Raw genomic sequence first — 21830 nt, 5'->3', positions numbered from 1 at the left:
CATCCCCTCACTTTCAGTCTTTATGTGTCCCTAGGTCTGAAGTGGGTCTCTTGTAGACAAGATATATATGGGTCTTGTTTTTGTATCCATTCAGCCAGTCTGTGTCTTTTGGTTGGAGTATTTAATCCATTTACATTTAAGGTAATTATCAATATGTATGTTCCTATTACCATCTTCTTAATTGGTTTGGGTTTGCTTTTATAGGCCTTTTCCATCTCTTGTGTTTCCTGCCTAGAGAAGTGCCTTTTGCATTTGTTGTAAAGCTGGTTTGGTGGTGCTTCCCTTAGCTTTTGCTTGTCTGTAATGGTTTTAATTTCTCCATCAAAAATGAATGAGGTCCTTGCTGGGTAGCATAATATTGGCTGTAGTTTTTTTCCTTTTCGTCACTTTAAATATGTCCTGCCACACCCTTCTGGCTTGCAGAGTTTTTACTGAAAGATCAGCTGTTAACCTTATGGGCATTCCCTTGTATGTTATTTGTTGCTTTTCCCTTGCTGCTTTTAATACTTTTTCTTTGTATTTTATTTTTGATAGTTTGATTAATATGTGTCTTGGCATGTTTTTCCTTGGATTTATCCTGTATGGTACTCTCTGTTCTTCCTGGACTTATTGATTGTTTCCTTTCCTATGTTAGGGAAGTTTTCAACTCTAATCTCTTCAAATATTTTCTCAGTCCATTTCTTTTTCTCTTCTTCTGGGACCCCTCTAATTTGAATGCTCGTGCATTTAATGTAGGTCTCTGAGGCTGTCCTCATTCTTTTCATTCTTTTTTCTTTATTCTGATCTGTGGTAGTTATTTCCACTATTTTATCTTCCCGGTCACTTATTTGTTCTTCTTCCTCAGTTATTCTTCTATTGATTCCTTCTAGAGAATTTTAAATTTCATTTATTGTGTTGTTTATCATTGTTTGTTTGCTCTTTAGTTCTTCTAGGTCCTTGTTAAAGCTTTCTTGTATTTTCTCCATTCTATTTCCAAGATTTTGGATCATCTTTACTGTAATTACTCTGAATTCTTTTTCAGGTAGACTGCCTATTTCCTCTTCAATTGTTTGGTCTGGGGTGTTTTTACCTTGCTCCTTCATCTGCTGTGTATTTCTCTTTTTTCTCATTTTGCTTAACTTGCTGTGTTTGGGGTCTCCTTTTCTCAGGCTGCAAGTTCGTAGTTCCCATTGTTTTTGGTGTCTGCCCCCAGTGGGTAAGGTTGGTTCATTGGCTTGTGTAGGTTTCCTGGTGGAGGGGACTGGTGCCTGTGTTCTGGTCGATGAGGCTGGATCTTGTGTTTCTGGTGGGCAGGACCACATCCGGTGCTGTGTTTTGGGGTGTCTGTGAACTTATTATGATTTTAGGCAGCCTCTCTGCTAATGGGTATGGTTGTGTTTCTGTCTTGCTAGTTGTTGGCATGGGGTGTCCAGCACTGGAGCTTGCTGGTCATTGAGTGGAGCTGGGTCTTAACATTGAGACGGATATCTCTGGGAGAGCTCTCGTTGATTGATAGTACATGGGACCAGGAGGTCTCTGGTGGACCAAAGTCCTGAACTCGTCTCTCCCACCTCAGAGGTTCAGGCCTGACACCCGGCCAGAGCACCAAGACCCTTTCTGCCACATGGCTCAGTATAAAAGGGAGAAAGAAAAAAAAAGAAAGAAAGAAAAATAAAATAAAATAAAGGTTATTAAAATAAAAAATAAAAAAAATATTAAAATTAAAAAATTAAAAAGTATAAAAAAAAGATAGAAGAGAGCAACCAAACCAATAAACAAATCCACCAATGAATCCACCAATGATAACAAGTGCTAAAAACTATATTAAAAAAAAAAAAACTGACAGACATAAGTCTAGGACAAATGGTACAAGCAAACCTATACAGACAAAATCACACAAAGAAGCATACATATACACACACACAAAAAGAGAAAAAGAAAAAAATATACATATATATAAAAAAAATGTAAGAGAGCAACGAAATCAATAAACAAATCTACCAATGATAATAATCTCTAAATACTAAACTAAGATAAATGTAAAACCAGAAACAAATTAGATGCAGAAAGCAAACCCTAAGTGTACAGTTGTTCCCAAAGTCCACTGCCTCAATTTTGGGATAATTCATTGTCTATTTAGGTATTCGACAGATGCAGCGTACGTCAAGTTGATTGTGGAGATTTAATCCATTGCTCCTGAGGCTGAACGGAGAAATTTCCCTTTCTCTTCTCTGTTTGCACTGCTTCTGGAGTTCAGCTTTGGATTTGGCCCTGCCTCTGCATTTAAGTCACCCTCTGGCATCTGTTCTTTGCCCAGACTGGAGGGGGTTAAAGGAACGTCTGATTAGGGAGCTCTGGCTCCTTCAGGCCACGGGGAGGGAGAGGTACGGAATGCGGGGGGAGCCTGCAGTGGCCGAGGCCAGCATGATGTTTCAACAGCCTGAGGTGCACCATGTGTTCTCCCGGGGAAGTTCTCCCTGGATCACGGGACCCTGTCTGTGGCAGGCTGCACAGGCTCCTGGGAGGGGCGGTGTGGATAGTGACCTGTGCTTGCACACAGGCTTCTTGGTGGCTGCAGCAGCAGCCTTAGCATTTCATGCCTGTCTCTGGGGTCCACACTGATAGCCGCGGCTTGCGCCCATCTCTGGAGCTCATTTAGGTGGTGCTCTGAATCCCCTCTCCTTGGGCACCCAAAACAATGGTCTCTTGCCTCTTGGGCAGTTCCAGACATTTTCCCGGACTCCCTCCCAGCTAGCTATGCACACTAGCTACCTTCAGGCTGTGTTCCCGCAGCCAACCCCAGTCCTCTCTCTGGGATCTGACCTCCGAAGCCTGAGCCTTAGCTCCCAGTCCCCCACCCATCCCAGCGGGTGAGCAGACAAGCCTCTCAGGCTGTTGAGTGCTGGAAAACACCGACCCTCTGTGTGGGAATCTCTCTGCTTTGCCCTCTGCACCCCTGTTGCTGCGCTCTCCTCCGTGGCTCTGAAGCTTCCCCCCTGCCCAAACCCCGTCTCCACCAGTGAAGGGGCTTCCTAGTGTGTGGAAACTTTGCTTCCTTCACAGCTCCCTCCCAGAGAAACAGGTCCTGTCCCTATTCTTTTGTCTCTGTTTTTTCTTTTTTCTTTTGCCCTACCCAGTATGTGGGGAGTTTCTTGCCTTTTGGGAAGTCTGAGGTCTTCTGCCAGCGTTCAGTAGGTGTTCTGTAGGAGTTGTTCCACGTGTAGATGTATTTTTGATGCATTTGTGGGGAGGAAGGTGATCTGCACGTCTTATTCCTCTGCCATCTTCAAGGTCCCCCCCCCATTTCTATTACTTTTTAACAAGAGTATCTTATGTCAAATTTGTGCTTTATATATTTTGAGAACGTGTGCTAAACTTTATGACTCTCACACATGTGGATTGAAAAGCAAACAGAATTCATTAGTTACTTATTTCCACGTTTAACCAAGAAATTTTTGATGCAATGAAAATAACTTTTAATCATAAAACTACTTTTAATATTAAAATTCCCACAGGAAAACAGTTTGATATTGTTGAGTCTAAAACTCTGATTATAGAACAATAGTGTCTGAAACTCTATTTTCCCCCATTATAATCATTGCTTGTATAAATATTTTGGTTAATTTAAAGTTTCTTAGGAATTTAACTTTTAGATTTTGGCAGAAAAGGCAATATGTGCTAAATGCCAACAAATTCTCATCTGAAAAAATATGTGTACATACAATACTTATATTTAATAGAGGTAGTAAGAAACCTAAAGATTTTATGCTAAATGAAATAAAATGTTAGGCAAGGAGGGAGTTGGTAATGATTATTAAGTAATTTCATTGTTGATTTCATTATGTTGATTATGGGGGTATTTTGAGGAGACATTAATACATCAGTTATTGTTGGTGAAGGTGGATGTTAACCCATGAGAGAGGTATTAAATAGAACAGTAGTTTTAAAAAACCATTGCGTTTTATAAAATTAAGGCATTAAGCCAGATTTATCCAATAGCTAGTTTGCCTCAAATCTTTGTGACTCAGTTAAATCAGACAGAACTGAATTATTTTGATTTGCTTGACTTATGAGGGTAAAAACAATACAATAACTGACTACCAGGTTTTATCAACAACCCTATGAGGTATGTATTACTAACCACAAAGAAAAGTGAAGTAACTTGTCCCAAGATCACACAGCCAGTAGATAGTAGTAGGGTTGGGACAGCACAACATCACTCCTCAATCTGCACTCAGAACCTCTAAACTGTATTTCCATCTTTAGGAGTCTTATGAATGCTGCAGAAGTGGTGGGAGCGGCCTTAGGCATGCTACGGTGTTGCCCGTATTAGCAAAATTACCTTGGGGAGATCCTAATTCAGCTCTTTTCCCCACAACACACACAAACCCAAATACAAGCACAGACACATACATTATCAGTTTGTAAGGTAATTCAAAGTGTAACAATACTACCTCAGAACTGTAAAGACCTACAAATAATAAAACAATGTTCACACTAATGTTTTTATGTCAGGAACCCTGAGGGTCTGAAATATTATCCTATGAAAAGACGTGAGATTCTTGGTTCAGAGACAAAAGACTTGATTATTCATGGCAAGACAGGCAGCATAAGCTTCCTGTTTGCATTGGTTTCCATCTCCACCCCCAGATCCCAAGGTGGTCACTTGGAGATGGACCCAGGTAGATGCTTGGCATGAAGTGTATTTGTGTCACAGATAAGAAATCCCAATCTTTAAAGGGGTTGCAAGCAAACCTGCCCAACCTTTGCCCAGAGGGAGAGCTCACTATATTTTTATTATCTTTATTATATTGGGCAGCAAATAAATCTTCCCTCTGCCTAGGAAGGTGATGCTATTTCTATCTTGCAAGGCTGTTTTCCACTCTTGAAAAGAATACCTTGAAAATACATTTTTGAAATGATAGTCTGGAGTAAAAGTTATCAGTAACTCTGCTCATAAGACATGTATATATACAAAGGAGACCCATAAAAAACCATTTCCCAAAAATATATTTTCTATAATCCATGCTAACTCATTTGACACCCATAGGCACTCATTTGCCTATTGAGATTAATAGGCAAACCTTATATTTTCTATTTTATAGATTTTTCTACTTATAAAATGATTCTCTTGGCTAGGTAAGACTAATGTAGCTTTCATAACCTAAAAATAATTTAGTTGATAAAATATATATAAATGTTTGAAAAAAATCTCAAATACACAAATTGATGTTTAAAGGGAATAATTCTCATACAATAAAGGATTAGTATAAAAAGGCTTTTCTCTAACACTATTTTATATTCTTTGTTTATTTTTTACTAGCTACTTGACAAGGGGTAGATGAGCTAAGTGTAAGGTTATGTATTGGGATCACTGGCAATCAAAGAAGGAATAGAAATAAAGATAATACACTTCCTAGTTTATATAATAAATCAATAGAAAAAGATGATCTGAATTGATACCCTATGGAAGACTACACTTATTATGTCAAGCAACAACAATCTGTATTAGAATACAGTTATATGCATAATGTGTTAGGTTCCCAGTTTCTAAGGTGTGGAACTTCTAAATGTGCTCAACTTGGGACCAAGGCATCCTTTATAATGGGAAGAATTTAAACCTGATGAATGTGGTCTACTACAGGAGTTTCAAAGGGATTGACTTACTATTACTAGGCTCTTTTATTTAGGCAAGGCAGCTTAGATTTCAGCCCACTTTGATGGGCAAAATTAAGCCACAGAAAGTTGGTTATTTGTCTAATATTACTGAGTAAAGAAGAGATATTAATATGGTGTTGCTGTGTAGGGGATATGTGAGAATTGGGGATGGGAAGGCTCACATTTTCTATTTCAGCTCCTACCTAGAAAGAGGCAAGGGAAGAAGTGAAAGTCGCTGGCGGCTTGAGGTGAATTAGAGCAAGCAGCCAAAGGGCAGTAAATGGTGTTGATCACTTACTCAGAAGTACTCTTTGGGGCTGTGGCTATTTCAACACCAAATGAGCTTATTGTTTCTCATTGTAGGGAGCCCTTCCGTTACTATTGATGACTGACACAAACTGAAAAATGGCCACAATTGTACAACATCCAAAATACGTTTGCAGTAAATTCTGGAAGATTTGGCCTCATCCATCAATTGAATAGGTTGTCCTAAATACATAAGATCATTCAACCCACAGCATCTTTGTAGCAGTTGACAAGTTATCCTTGTTCAGTGGGACATTTAAACCTTGTCCTTCAGGACTGTGAAATGAGAGGAATGTTCTTATCAAAAGTCAAAATCTAAAAAGCAAAATTCGATCTGTCAAATGGTTAAGTATGTTAAAGCTGAAAAATAAAGCTGCTAAGACACTTAGGTCATTTTTTAGATTCTTGTTTTCCTGGCAAGTGAAGAGTCTTTCTGGGACAGCACTCTTTTTTACTCACAATTCATAATTCTTTGTTCACCTATATGTAAGCTCTTAATAACATTAAGGTCAAGTTAACAAACTTACAGGTTTCTAATCACTGTGTGATTATTAGTTTGGGGTATATTTAAATGACTAGATCTTCAAACCTTCTCTGCTTCTCACCAGCTCTTAGCTCTAGATACGTGTCACAGAGTAAATGAGAATTCACTATGACAGATCAGTATGGACTTAATTTAATTCAATGCCTAAGATATTACCACTATTATTAATTATTCTTTTTCTAGTGTTTATCATACCAACACCTGTAATAATAGTCATGGTAGCAAACATGATAAAAATAATATATTTTTCTCATAGACAACTTCATTTCAGGTTAGTGCTAATAGAAACTTACCTAAAATTTTGCCATTACTTGGGAGTGAGGTAGGGTTTTCAAATAAAAAAATACAAGATGATTAGTTAAATTTGAATTTTAGATAAAGGACGATTTTTTTAAAATTTTAATATAAGTATATCCTAAATATTGCATGGACATATTAAATAATTGTTAGTTTAAATTTAACTACGAGAATATATATATACACACATATATATGTATGTATATGTATATGTATGTGTGTGTGTGTGTGTATATATATATATATATATATTTTTTTTTTTTTTAATCTGGCAGCCTTAGGATAGGAGAAGCCAATGTTTGAAGAGAAAAAGACATCTATTGAAGTCTCAAATAGAAAAGCTGAGGACATACTTGTAAAGGCAGCAAGGCAGCTCTGGAAATGTTTTCTGTATCCTTCCCTTTTTACCAAAGAAGGTGGAAGCTGTTTACTAAGGCAAAAAATATTTGTCCCCATCACAGTCCTGGCTCATTTTGACAAGTACTGTTGACTCTTGAATGACACCGGTTTGAATTGCATGGGTCAACTTATATGCAGATTATCCTTTTCAGTAAATACAGTACCTGTATTTTCATTTTACAGATTTTTAAATTAAGTGTGGGAAAACGTTTGTGTGCAATTAGAGATCACAGTTTGTGAAATGAAAAGAACTAGGGACAGGACAAGAATAAAGACGCAGACATAGAGAATGAACTTGAGGACACGGGGAGGGGGAAGGGTAAGCTGGGACGAAGTGAGAGAGTGGCATGGACATATATACACTACCAAATGTAAAATAGATAGCTAGTGGGAAGCAGCCGCATAGCACAGGGAGATCAGCTCAGTGCTTTGTAACCACCTAGAGGAGTGGGATAGGGAGGGTGAGAGGGAGGTGCAAGAGGGAGGGGATATGGGGAAATATGTACACATATAGGTGATTCACTTTGTTATACAGCAGAAACTAACGCAACATTGTAAAGCAATTATACTCCAATAAAGATATTAAAAAAAAAACGTAATGGAAAAGAATATTTTAAAAAGTAAACAAAATAAAATTAAAAAAAAAAAAAAAAAACGCTGTCCTACTTAAAAAAAAAGAAAAAAAAAGAAAAGAGCTAGGGTTTGAGTCCTGATTCTATCTAAACTGTTTCAGCTTCCTGTCCTTGGGTGAGTCATTTATTAATCCCTTTGTTTTTGAGGCTGAGATAGCAGTACCTGATTTTCAACTGCAGGGGTTTGGGACCCGTAAACACCGCATCATTCAAGGGTCAACTGTATTCTCTTTTTCCCTAGAACTTAAAAAAATACATGCACCACACTGCGTGGAGGGAGATTGATTTAGTATATTTCCTCTGAGTATCATGAAGCCACTAGATGGCAGTATCAGCTCACCATACCCCATCCCCTCCACAGCATCCTGCAGCCAATTTTCTGTACCTTGTCCTCTTTCTCTTCGCAGGTTTCAGCTTGTCGCTTTTCTTCTCCCTCTTTGTTTTCTATTTTTACTTTTATTCAAATGCCAGGAAAACCAGCTGGTTGAAGAAGTCATGCGGTGCTCCGCACGTTTTGTCACAGGGGTGCTGTGATTGAAAAGCTAGGCTGCTGGGGCTGAGTATCAGGCAGGAGAGCAAAGGGACATTTGCACTGGAAGCTGTGGCAGGGTTGCTGAGGGCACAGAGTTTGATTATGCTTTGCTAAACCCTGTGGACCCAAGATCCAGCCTCCTGTGTGTGGGAATCTGTCTCAGTTGTTGGCAGACAGCCAGGTGAGAGTAGCAGGTGGGGCACAGGACCTCACATGAGACTTCCCAAAGAAGTTGGAGTTGGAATTTTAGTGGCTGTGAGGTGTTCGTTCTCAAGACATGAAGTTTATTTTTACAGTAAGAAGACCATTGACTTGCAAAACTGTATGCGTGAAAGGGTTAGGAATTGAGTTTTAGTTTGTAGAGTGTGTACTCCTTAGAGATTTTTTAAGTTGCAGGAAAGGAGAACTTCTCCATTTTGTTAAAGACAGAATGCCTTAGAATTCTTTCTGAAAAGAAGGAGAGAGATGGAGAATACTGTAAAGAAAATGGGTTAAATGAGTTCGAGTTCCATTCTAATCCTTACTAAGAGCATGTTACCCATGTGGTGAGGGCACTCCTCACACTGAAATTCCTTTCCCTCCCATCTGTATGTACCCTCTCTTGTGCTGGTCCCTAGCCACTGTGATGTCCAAAAAGGTCTGAGTGAGGAGAGGTCTATGCAGAAGCCTTTGTTATTGATATTGACTAAAACCCCTCTCTCAGAATCCATATTTTAGTTCTTTACAGGGATATAGCTTCTTTCATTTAAATATTTCAAAGCAGATTATGAGCATACTTTGCATCTTAATTGCACTACTTCATTGTTCTTCACATTTGCCAACCTAAAACTAGGTATGATATTTTTTTAGCTGAATATTTCTCCTCATCCTTTTTCTTTCATTTAGTGGAGAAAAACAAGTATGACACTTGTCTAACATATTAGATATAGGTATATACCTCCTGAATTCTTTTTTGAGCTTGGAAACAGTAACTCTTGCCAAGAGAGTCTTGTCGAAGCACAGTGGACTTTATCTTTGCCACCAGTGACAACCAGCTGCTTAGCAATGAACGGGACTGTGGAAAGTGGAGCACCTGGTACAAACTCCTGGAACTCGCCACAGTGGCCAGGCCTCCCATTCATTTTAGATCTGCCGTCAACTCTTCCTGGAGGAGTGGGGCAAGTTCAAGGATGTTTTGCCATCATGAGAATCTTCAACCCCTGGGTAGCTCCTGGATCTAGGAATATGTCAATTGTCAGGTTCTTCTTGCATGGAACATTTTTGAAAAAGGACTTCTGTATGTAAAATTCTATCTTGTAATTATCCATAAATTATTTATTTTATTCTGCACTGATAATTATAAGAAAATGGTTTTCCTTAAAGAAGCCTTTAATACCATATATCAGGAGATTGACAAACGAATAAACACAAGTTACTTTTCAAAAATATTTTCCATTAATGGATGTATAATTTGGGGTGTTTGTTCATTCATTCATTCATTTATATTTTATTCACCTATGGACACATATTTATTAAGCATCTTCTATGTCCCAAGCACCGTGCTAACAGTTGGAAAAACAAAACTCAAATGCCAAAATGGATACTGCCCCACCTTCAAGGAACTTAAAGTATATGAGATGGTTTATTTTAATGGGAGTTGTGTATGCACTTAGTGATTTTAAAATCAGTCAGTGGAATGTTGTGGAACAAGGAAAACTAATATTTAATGAGTGCCTCCTATTTAATGAATGTGTTATTTCTCACCTTTCACTCTAGTATGCTATCTTATATCATGAACATCTAGATCAAACACATTTACCACTTTTAAACAATTGTTTTTAAAGTTTATCTGGTAGGAAATTGTCAGTGTATTTCCTAATTATAAATTCTATCCATGCACTATTCAACAACAAACATTTGTTGAAAGACGGTCGAGTGTCAGATGTGCTCTAGATTTAGTGGATGGAGCAGTAAATAAGATGGACCTCTTCCTGCTCTCATGGATATATTCCCATAGGGGTAACAATTATACATTAGAACTATGAATTTTACTGTTTTAGTATTAATGAGAACTAATTCATCTTAGTGAAGAACAGAGCTTCTTTTTTCTGTGGAAACTGGATTCTTATATCTATATTCCAGAAATCCGTGAAACCTATTCTGCAGGACTGGGAGAGTTAGTATGTGAGCAAATGGAGACAGCAATCTCCTCCCACACTCGGGTCTCCAGCAGAATGCAGACTATGGGTCTGATGCCCAAGATGGAATCTGTCTTCCCTGCTCCTCTACCTATTTCATAACAAATGCATATCAAAGCAGGAGACAGGATTTATAGAAATAAGTAGACATTTGCCCACTCTCTTCTTTCCGTGTTGAAAAGTGATGTTTGTTAAAATGTTTTTCTCAGAGAATAATAATAATACTTTTGACATTCAAAATAATATTTGGTGGGCTATCAGATATCTACTCATTTACTTCTATTGAGGTGCGCTTTCTCTCTCTCTGTCTCTCTCATTATCTATCTGTAAATTCTAAGATTTGATCACTAGGAGCATTCAAAAAGCTCCTGCTGGAATCCAGAGAAGCAAGCAAGTATCCTATAGTCTAAATTGCTTAGCTACAGGTGGTGAAGAACATTTCTTACAAGGATATTGAAATAAACTTTCCTTTCAAAATTCAGCTAAAATGCTGGAGGACAGCTTTCTTCACAGGCAAAGCACGATGGAACTGCGGGTTTTATGGCTTTCTGAAATCGTATGGATTTTCGTTGTCTCTCAGACCAGGACTTCAGAAAACTTTGTTCCTGTTTCATCCCAAAACTTGAGCTTGCAAACTCAATGCCGCTAAATATAAAATGTAAGTGTGGATGGAACTTTTACCCCTTCACATAAAATGCTTTTCGCTTGATTTCTCTTCATAGCTGCCAAGATGAGTAGAGAGACACATTGCAGCTTGTGGTTTTTGGATTTTGTTGCAAATGTTGAAGCAAGGGGTTGATTGCTTGGTCTAAACGTGTAGCAATGGCAACAGCTGCTTTACAAAAGCATAAGAGGGAACGAAATGATTTAAAATAAACAGTAGTTACATTTATGACATGCATACTGCCTGGATATTTTTCATTTTCCTTGCCTTTGCTAAAAATGAAACACTGGTACAGATAGCAGTAAAATAACTGCATTCTAAATTCAAGTGTTCATGCCTCACAAGTGAGAGCCTTCTTTCAGACCTTTTTTAAAATTTTATTTCAGTGTCTTTGTTTATTGCATTAGGCTTAATTTCACAGTAAATGTGACCATATTTATTTGCATTTTGAAAATGCAACAAGTTTATAGCACATTGTAAGCCCTTCCTTAATCTTGACTTAAATCAATAAAAAATTATTGCTAAGTATTTGCTTTGTTATTATACTTACTTACCTCTTATTTTCATCAGTCAGTGATGTCATAAGTCATAGAATAGCTGTCATCTGATGTGGCATTTTGGTTTTTTGAAAATTCTCAAACTTTTAAAGATGGATCTTTGAGTGATCATCTTATAAGTATGGAAACCTTGTTTCCAGGGTCAGTTGGGTTTTAATAGTCTGATATATATGACAGAAAGTAAAGTACCTTCTCTAACTTTGGGATCAGTAAAAAGAACAATTGTCTTTAACATCTTTTTTAAATGAATGTTTTCTGTTCATCTTGTTCACAAAATAAAAGATTGTGAAAATCTAAATGGACATCAGGTGGTCCTATCCTCCATTTATTCTGATGTGAGTCTTGTTGACTGGAGATGTTGAGAATATAAAGAAAGTGAGGGAAAGAGCCAGAATTAGAACCCAAAGAAAGTGAGGTTAGGATAAGTAGAAGGAGATGATTCCACCTGTGTTTTAAAGGCTCAGGAAGGGGTTTACCCAGATTTATAAAGTGTTGAAGCTTATGTACCATTTTGGTGGGCTACCTTTAAATATTTTTTTCTTGAATTTATAAATGTAAAATTAAGATAAAAATAAATATTTATTTAAGATGAAAACAAAAATAAACCAAGTTAAAGATTTTCAGAAGACGAGAAATACCACAAACATCTAAAATTTTTTTCAAAATCTAACATTTAAATTAACTCTAGTGCAACTTTGTATATAATACTCCTTTTCTCTATATATACATATATATTTTTTTGCTGCATTCTCTTTAGAACTTTATATGAAAATGACTTTATAGTATCACTTCTATATCAAGAATAGAAAAATCTTTCCTCTATCATGAGTGATTAAAAATTTTTTATTAATGATTTCATGTACAGTTGTGCTTGTAGTTTATAATGTTGTTGCAGGTTTGTGACCTCAAACACAGGTTTCCATGCATTCTATTTCATGTAATTACCTTAATAATGTGTTATACACTTATAGTTTTATATGATGTATTGTTAAATATATTCCTCACAGATGGAACTTCCAGTTTGACTAGGTGTTAATGAGAACTGAATTTTCTGCTTATAATTTTACATCTCTGATGAATGGAAGAATTTTCCATAGACTGGCTTCTGACACATTATCTTTCAAATCTTTCTTCCCTGCTCATCACTTGCTTTTGGTGCAGGGCACTGGGGGAAACATTCATATAGTAGTACATCAAGGTGCAGGGGAATCAATAGAGGAGGTAATAGGAATATTCCTAGAAACCATTCCTACACTGGGATAGCTAGCAACAACTTATCAAGGATGGAAGTGACTATGAAACCACAAAAATAATACACTAAATATATACCCAGACTTCCTGCCTGCCTGCTAGACTTCCTTCCTTCCTCCCTGCCTCCTTCCTTTCTTCCCTCCTCTTTCTTTTTTCCTTTCCTGTCTTTTCTTCTCTCTTGTTTATTTTTTTTTAATTTAAGGACTTTGGAAATACAGAATTAGTTTAATCATAATTTTTAGTTCATTATGCATCATTATCTTTCTTGCATACATTTTCTTTTTATATTAACTATTTCTTTTGATTTTTAAATAATAAAATAACATAATGAACATTCCAGTGAATATCTAAAACAAATCAATAATTCACACAAACTCTATTCCTCCACTAGCCTTCAACTTCCCCATAGAGATCCTTGCTATCCTAAATTTTGCACTCATCATTCTCTTGAACATCATTATATGTCTAAAGGATATATTGTTAGTTTTATTTGTTATTGAACTTCATAAAAGGGTGCCATACTGTTACAGTCTTTGGGGACTATTTTTTAAATTCAGTTTTATATTACTAAAATCACTCCGTGTGATTCCATGCTACAACATTCCATTGTGTTAAATTGTTGCATTATAGTCATTAATCTTCCTCTTGGTGGGAATTTATATTGTTTTCAGTTTCTAGTAATTACAATTAGTGCTGCAGTGAATATTCTTGTTGTTGTTGTCCCATGATGCTCATAGGTAAGATATCCTTGAGTATTTTCCCAGTAGTGAAATTATGGAGCCATAGTCTGCCATTGTTTAGCTTGTAAAGATAATCTTAATTTGTTTTTAAGACAACTTGTAACCATCGCATTTATATCTGCAATGTAAAAAGAGATCCTCTTAATCTATTTCTCCTTCAAAACAGTGTTGTTAAACTTAATTTTAGCCAGTTGAATAAGGGGAGTTAAAAGGGTATCTCACTGTGGTGTTGCTTTCCTAATTACAACTGAGATTATATCTTCATATTGCTCAAAAAGATTTTGTTTTTCCCATATTTTTATTGTTGTCTTTTTTAAAAGATATTTATAAGAGTTCTTTTTATGTTCTTGACACTAATCCTTTGTCAGTTGTATATATTATAAATACTGTATCTTCTTTTAGTGTGGTTTGGTTTTTTTCATGTTTCCTTTAAAAATATATGTTTTAATTAATAGAATTTATTAATTAATATACATATAATTTTCATCTTTTTTTCTGGTTAGTGAATTTTGTGCCTTGTAAATAAAATTTTCTTACAACAAGGTCAGTAAAATATATATATGTTTATTTAATTTTTTTAAAAAAGTTTTGCTTTTTACATTTTAAAGTCTCAATCTACTTGGCATTGATTTTTGTTGCTGTTGTGAGATAGGCTTTTAATTCCATTTCACTGTTATATAGAAAACTGTATTTCCAATTTTTATTTATTGAATCATTTTTTGCCCCTGCCCTTTCCAGTGACTTCCATGACCTTACACTTTGTACATGAAACTTCCATAAATTTGGGGTTGGTTTATAGGCTAAGTTTTCTTCTATTGGTTAGACTATTCCTGTTCCAATCTATACTGTCATTATAGTTGTAGATATTGTTATAGATTATAACAATTTACAACAACATAATATAATTATAATATAATGCACAATTTATTTGATTTCTGTTAAGGTGAGTTCCTTTGACATTCTTTTTCTGCTGTGTGTTTATGTGTGTAATCTACCCACAGCTACACTAACATGGATACTTGTTTTTAATCAGGGTCCTTAATACATTTGCAGTTTCCACTAAGCTCTGATTTTAACAAAATCCTCATGAACTGTATGGGTAGGTAAATTGATGTCTCCTATATACAGTAATTTAAAAGAAGACCTGGGTCTACTTATCACCTTAGATGATAGGAGCTCAAGCTTCAGCATGTCTTAAAAATCTACTGGGTGGCTTGTTCAATTCAAGATTGATGGGCCCCACTCACAGAGTTTCTGATTCAGTGGATTTGGATGAGGCCCAAAGATTTGCATTTCTTTCAAGTACCCTGGTGAGGTTAATGCTGCTGGTCTGGGGACCCCACACTGACATCAACTACCTTGGACTAACTTTGCTTGTAAAGTCCTTATGAAATTGTGTTTTGATTCCTCCTCAGAAAGGATTCCGGTCCTTTCTGACCATGGCTTGTGTCTTTGTTTTCTCACCATGTGGAGGCTGTGAGGTGTGTTAAATTCTGCTTCTTTGGGAAGACAGAGAGTCAGCAGAAAATTATCTCCCTAGGGAGATAATTTAAAGAACATTTAAAATAACAGGCCATCTACTGACCTTGCAGTGTAATAGTATGTAACACTCCTTGCTGGCTGTAACACCTTGGGTTTTTACCCTTCAACCATTTCACATACACTGTTGTGAAAAGTATAGAGGGGCCTTGAGTTCTATGGGGTGGGGGTAGAAAAAGGCAATAGAAAATTCACAGCTTGTGTTCCCAGAGGGGAAAGGGAAATTTATCCATTCCAGAATCGATAAATAGTTATCCATTCTGGAATAACTATTCACAGGTGACTATCCATTTATAAAGCAGTTACTTAAGCTAGTTAAAAGTAATCTGGAGATTTAGAGAATATTTCCAGGATTTTGGTAGTAGCAGCTTCCTGACCTTATTAGCTATGCCTATAATTTATTAGCTTTGGTTTCAACAGAGGCTTGCTCTAACCGAATGTCATGATTAATAAAGTCTTTTTCAAACTCTAGCTATTAGCTTTGCAATTGTATTTGCCATTGAATGAAGGATATAGAATTTTAACCCCACCAGTGGAATTTCAGATTCACGAATGCTGAGTTTTATCTAGTTTTTGAACCACTGCTCAGATGTGCATTGTGGAGAACTTATTTTTCTGTAAACTCAGTTGCTCTATTACAATGGTACATAACAGAGGAAACCATGTTAACAAAGGCAACTCTATTATTCGTTTGTATGGTAAAAATTAATTAAATGCTACTTTGTGCAGGTTTTCTGTATGGTAATGGCAATAAAATGATGGCCTTGATCTCATATTCTTGCAGGGAAGACAGATAAGTAAATACCAATACTTACCAATAAAACGCTGTATGGTAAGTAAAAGGTTAAACATGTTCCAGGTGGGGCTGATGGGTCAAATGGGATCTGGCAGTGAAGGGATTCAGAAATGCTTTGGCATAACGAGGAATGTGACACAACACACACACGTAAAGGAAATGAGAGCCATCACCACTCGACTTCAGATAAACAAATTGCTACTCTTTCTCATACAGCCCTTCTTTTGCTCTGTTGGGCTGCAGCCCGCAGGCATGCAAGCCCTGTACTTGCCCAGCCCCGAGACTGAAGAGTCCAGAGTCAGCGACAGAGACATCGATGGTTTAATAGATGGGCGATCTTACATGTCTAAAGCAAGAGGGTCCTGGAGCTACACCCCACCATGGATGGTAGACAACAGGAAGGACACGGCGGCAGCAGTCTTTGCTGGGGGAAGTGGGGTAGGATAAGGAGACTACCAGTCTACCAGTTATAGGGGGAATTGACTTCAGATTGGCTCATCCATTACCAGGGAAACCAGCAGAGGGACACATCTCTCTTAGCCCCTGGGCTAAGTACCTTCCTGGAGCAGTGGTCTTCTCTTTGCTAAACTATCCTAAGGGAGCCATTCTGATCTAAAGATTAGAACAATCACTAGCTGGAGTGGGAGAGGGTGAACAAGTATGTAGGTATTTACTGATTAAGCTCTGTGATTAAGAGGGAAGTTCAGTCGTGTGAGTAGGGTGTAGGTGATGCAGGGACTGGTCCAGCAGAGGGTGTACAGAGAGCAAGCAAACAGCCATCTTGAATGGCCTGAATACACATGTTCTAAGCTGCCAAACTTTTATAATCAGTAAACATTCATGAGTAAGTGTCTTGTTTGGAATCCTGTCTCAAAGGGCAGGCAAGGGAGACCTACATCCCTCAGGAATAGTTAGCATTCCCATAAAGAAGAGCAGGAACAGCCGCTCAGTTTAGATACCAGGAACTAGGTAATCACCAACCAGTTATAATAGAAATGGAAATTCAGAAATATTTAATGACCTTCTAAAGTGGAGCATTTGGCAAAGCTTCTCCAAGAGCAAGTAAGTGTTAGGGCTGTTGGACCCCCTCACTCTTTTGTTGTTGTTGTTGTTTATTTTTTTAAAAATTCATTTTATCTATGGCCTGAATTTCACAGCAGTGATCAACTATTGTAAACCAGAGTAATAGCATCTTTGGCAGAATTACTTGCAAAAATAACAGGGGAATAGTAGGAGACCTGCCATGAGCACTCTAGGGGGCTGAAATGCAAAGCTTCATTTACTTGTAAGATAATGGGATAAAATTCCCCTTGGCCACCTACTGTGCAAAATAAGGTCCCTTGTGGGATAAAATCCCACCACCACCCTACCCTCCTTTACCAGCCTTGACATTCTTTCTTCCCACCTTGCCTTTTGACTTGTCTAGAAATAAAATGCAAATACCTTAGTCTTGCAGTAATTAATGTGCTTCTGTTTTTAAATACATCTGCAATTGCAGGAAGTATTCATAAAACTTGCCTTTTACTTGACCCAGCATCTTCGACTCTGGTACTGTCATCTTCCTTCAAGTCCCTTGTCAAAGAGGTGCCTGAATGACTGACACTGATAAAGTGAAAGAGTGCTTTAGAAAGGAAGAAAAAGAAGAAATGTAAATCTCTCCTCTAACATCAACACATTTCATCATGCTTGCAGACTTCATAAATCAGATTTGGTAATGAGGGTTGAAGGCACATGCTATGTGAGAAGAAAGGACGGTAAGTTCATGTCTGAAAACTGAAGCGTTCTGATCATGAACTGAAAATTCCTGAGTTAATCAGAAATTAATGTTAAATCTGTGTAAGGATGGGGGTGCAAGGATCATATCTACCTCTTTGTATTTAGTATATTTTCAGTGCTCTAAAAGTATTTAATGTTACTATTTATAAAATTATTCTGAAAGTCATAGAATTTCAGAGATAAATGCAAAACTATTGTATGGCCCTTGGGGTATCATTCTAAAAAATCACACAAGTAAGAAAAATGCCTGTACATGTGCACACATCTTTAGGTATTAAAGTTGAATATGCCCTTGCTTGTGTGCCTAGGTAGAAACATGATCCATTGGGAAAAATTGGGGGAAAAAATGAATATTGGTTTCCTAAAGGTTATTCATTTTACATTACATAATTGCCACACTTATCTTTCTTTCCACTATCTGAAAATCAAATGTATATTTTTCTACAAGTGTTCTGGAGGTTTAGTTACAAATGAATTTCATAATCTTGTGCTGGAGATGTTCCTTTGTACTAAAGCTGAAAAAATTGTACCATGGAGTTGATAAGAACTTTCCAAGGTATAGTAAATTAATGCTTTGCCTCTCTGCTCCTGGTGAGCAACATTTGGATCTTGATTGGCTGGTGGTCAGGAATACAGGAAATTTTGCCAGGCTTAGTTTAGAAGATACTGATTGATTTAGCACTAGGCATTTAGAGGCATGACAGATTTTTCTCAACCAAGTGTTAAGGATAGCAATAAAAAAGCAAAGGTGCTACAGGTCATGACAAATGAGTTTTACCAGTAAAGACAAAGGGAGCTAGAGTGAAATTTTACACTGTGCATGTACGTTGTGTTTATAGAACATTTTTTATTCCAACATCTCAAAACAATTTAAAGCATACTTATCAGTTGGAAAGAGGTTATTTCCCTGCTAAGGCATCATTATGCTCACTCACTAGGTTCATAACTAACCTAAGGCCATTTACTACATTGCTATAAAGGTCTAGGGCATGGAATTATAAATATTTTTGACTCTCCAGGTCAGATTGGCCCAAATCCTGCCATTACAATCTCTCTACACCCTGAACCTAGTACTTTCTCAGGGAGAGAACCAGGAAGAGACTGAAGTGGAACTCAGATCTAGAATCTCTCCTGGATGGGCATAGACACATTGAGAGCTGGGGATGAAAAGGAGTGTCTAGATTCATCTTTTAATTTTTAAATTTTTAAACCATGTAATCTATTGAAATAATCTATTAGGATCAAAATATTTGATATGAAGAAAATAACATTCTTAGATGATAAACTCTGAATTGAAATGTACTATGAAATATTTTGGAGCTGAGTGCTTGGCTGTTGACCCTGTTAGAGAGCCGAGCCTGAGATTCAATTTAAGACTGAAGTTTTATACCTATGCCCAATGCTAAGCACATAACAGTGATGTAATATAAATTTGTTTGAGAAAATGATGTATAAAGTTAAATAAATTATTATTATTATTATTTTCATTTGAAAATAATAATTTATTGCTTTTCCTTCCAAAGCTTTGTGAATTTACAAAAAAAGTTTATAGGCTGCTCAGTTCAGACTGAGAATGCAAGAGGTGAGAACCTGGACCACAATGGCCACTGGGTGTTCGCCTGCAGATAGGCACTGACGTCTGAAACAAGCTCCCCCAGATTTGTTTTATTGCCTTCAGAGATGCTGCATTCCTCACACACCATCTCACACAACACACTTGAGTCATTAGTCAAGTCACTGGATTGGTACAGAGGTTTTTTTGGTTTGGGGGTTGTGGGTTTTTTTTCTTTTTTTTGCCCTCCTGCTAGAAAATGAAATTTTCAGTTCATTTCTGAAAAATAAATTGGTCAATAAATTCATTTTGTTCTGCTTCTACTTTACACAGAGCTTCATATTCAACCCGATACCTTTCAAGCTGCATTTTCTTTTCAGCTATTAGTGCCTGGAGTTGCTGCTGTTGGGCTTCTCTCTGTTTTGCTATAGATTTGAGCAAGTTCCGAGCACCAATGGCCTTCATCTTCTCATTTTCTGCTTCTTTTGAAAGTTGGTCGACAAGCTCAATTAAACCACCAACTATTTTCTGAAACTGGCCGATTTTGTCCACAAACTCCTTGCACTCTTCCTTCAGCTCTATGGTCTGCTGGGTAACCTCTGGGTCCAACACCCGCAGCTTGTTCAGCTCATCAAAGTGCAGCCCTGCTTCACCCAGGATGTCCTTGGCCATGGCTGTTTCCTTTCCAGCTTCCCTAGAGAAGAGCAGTCCTGCTCTGAAGGGGTGACAGTGTCAGCCAGGAAGAGGTGTGTCATAGGAGCAAGGGTCAGGAAAGAATAAAGTCCAGTTGCTTGTCACAGGCATCGTTCATTCAACACACATTTCTTGAGGGCCTACTACATGCCAACACTGCTAGATGCTGTCTGCCCCACAGCGGCGGCGGCGGCTGCGACCCAGGCTGACGTCGGCAGGCAGCTTCTCTCCGGTCAGTGGCAGCCGGCGTCCTGCCCGCCAGCCTCAGCAGCGGCCACGGCAGGACCTGTTTACGCCTAACATCACTTCCCGACCTCGTAAGCCCGTACACCCGCAGAGCCTGCTGGGAAACAGAGGCCTGAAAGGAGAGACGGCTGCCTACAAGACCCAGAGGCCTTTGCCTTAAATAAATTATTAATTCAAACTTCTCCATAGCATACCATTTATGCTAACCTCTACTATGGAACAACACTTCACAACATAAAATATAAAAAACAACAAAAAACTACCAAAAATACCTTTGATTAGATATTATTGCTCCTGCTTTCTTTTTCTAATATTTGAAGTAATTCTGAGCTACATCAGTCTGTGTTTCTTTTCTGATGAATGTATAATATACATTCATATGTATATATTTTTTTATTGGAACGTAGTTGATGTACAATTTTATGTTAGTTTCAGGTGTACTACCTAATGATTTGACATTTGCGTACATTATGATATGATTGCCATGATAAGTCTAGTAACCATCTGTCTCACACTATTATAATAATATTGACCATATTCCTTATGCTGTATATTACATCCCTGTGATTTATTTATTATATACCTGAAGGTTCGTACCTCTTAATCCCCTTCAACTATTTTGCTCACTCCCCCACTAACCTCCCTTCTGTCAAACCCTATTTGTTCTCTCTACCTATGAGTCTCTTTTAATTTTGTTTTATAAGTTTGTTCGTTGTGTATTTTAGATTCCACATATAAGTGAGATCATAGGGCACTTGTCTTTCTCTGTCTGACTTATTTCACTTAGCATAATATACCCTCTAGATCCATCCATGTTGTCACAAATGGCAAGATTTCATTTTTAATAGCTGAGTAATATTCCACTGTGTGTAGACACTTGGGTTGCTTCCATATCCTGGCTATTGTAAATAATGATGCAATAAACATTGGAGTGTATGTATCTTTTCAAATTAGTGTTTTAATTTTCTTCAGGTAAATACCCAGAAGTGAGGTTCCTGGATCATATGGCAGTTCTATTTTTAATTTTTGAGGAAACTCCATACTGTTTTCCATAGTGACTGCACCAATTTACATCCCACCAACAGTGCATAAAGGTTCCCTTTTCTCCACTTGTTATTTGTTGTCTTTTTGATGATAGCCATCCTGGCAGGTGTGAGGTGGTATCTTATTATGGTTTTGATTTGCATTTCCCTGATGATCAGTGACATTGAGCATCTTTTCATATGTCTGTTGGTCATCTGTTTGTCTTCTTTGGAAAAATGTTTATTCAGATCCTCTGTTCATTTTTTAACTGTTTCTTTGATGTTGAGGTGTATGAGTTTTTTGTGTATTTTGGATATTAATCCCTTATCAGATGTATCATTTGCAAATATCTTCTCCCTTTCCATAGGCTGCCTTTTCATTTTGTTGATAGTCTCCTTCACAGTGCAAAAGTTTTTTAGTTTGATGTAGGCCAATTTGTTTATTTTTGCTTTCCTTTCCCTTGCCTGAG

At 37.3% G+C, this 21830-nt stretch overlaps 1 protein-coding gene across 1 annotated transcript; it reads right to left on the bottom strand.

The window, feature by feature from the left end:
• Window positions 1–19331: 19331 nt before the first annotated feature.
• Window positions 19332–20361, bottom strand: LOC132365462 (intraflagellar transport protein 20 homolog). The gene has a single exon (XM_059922186.1). The coding sequence runs from the start codon at window positions 20069–20071 to the stop codon at window positions 19673–19675; it is 399 nt and encodes a 132-aa protein (XP_059778169.1). The 5' UTR covers window positions 20072–20361; the 3' UTR covers window positions 19332–19672.
• Between the last annotated feature and the right edge of the window lie 1469 nt (window positions 20362–21830).

The sequence above is a fragment of the Balaenoptera ricei genome, chromosome 4 (genome assembly GCF_028023285.1).
Source record: "Balaenoptera ricei isolate mBalRic1 chromosome 4, mBalRic1.hap2, whole genome shotgun sequence".
Lineage (NCBI taxonomy): Eukaryota > Metazoa > Chordata > Mammalia > Artiodactyla > Balaenopteridae > Balaenoptera > Balaenoptera ricei.
The sequence above is the reverse complement of the archived record's forward strand: the minus strand, read 5'-3'. Positions and strand labels throughout refer to the sequence as shown.

Coding starts and splice junctions, on each gene's coding strand:
- LOC132365462 (XM_059922186.1), bottom strand. CDS start 20,071: ATGGCCAAGGACATCCTGGGTGAAGCAGGGCTGCACTTTGATGAGCTG.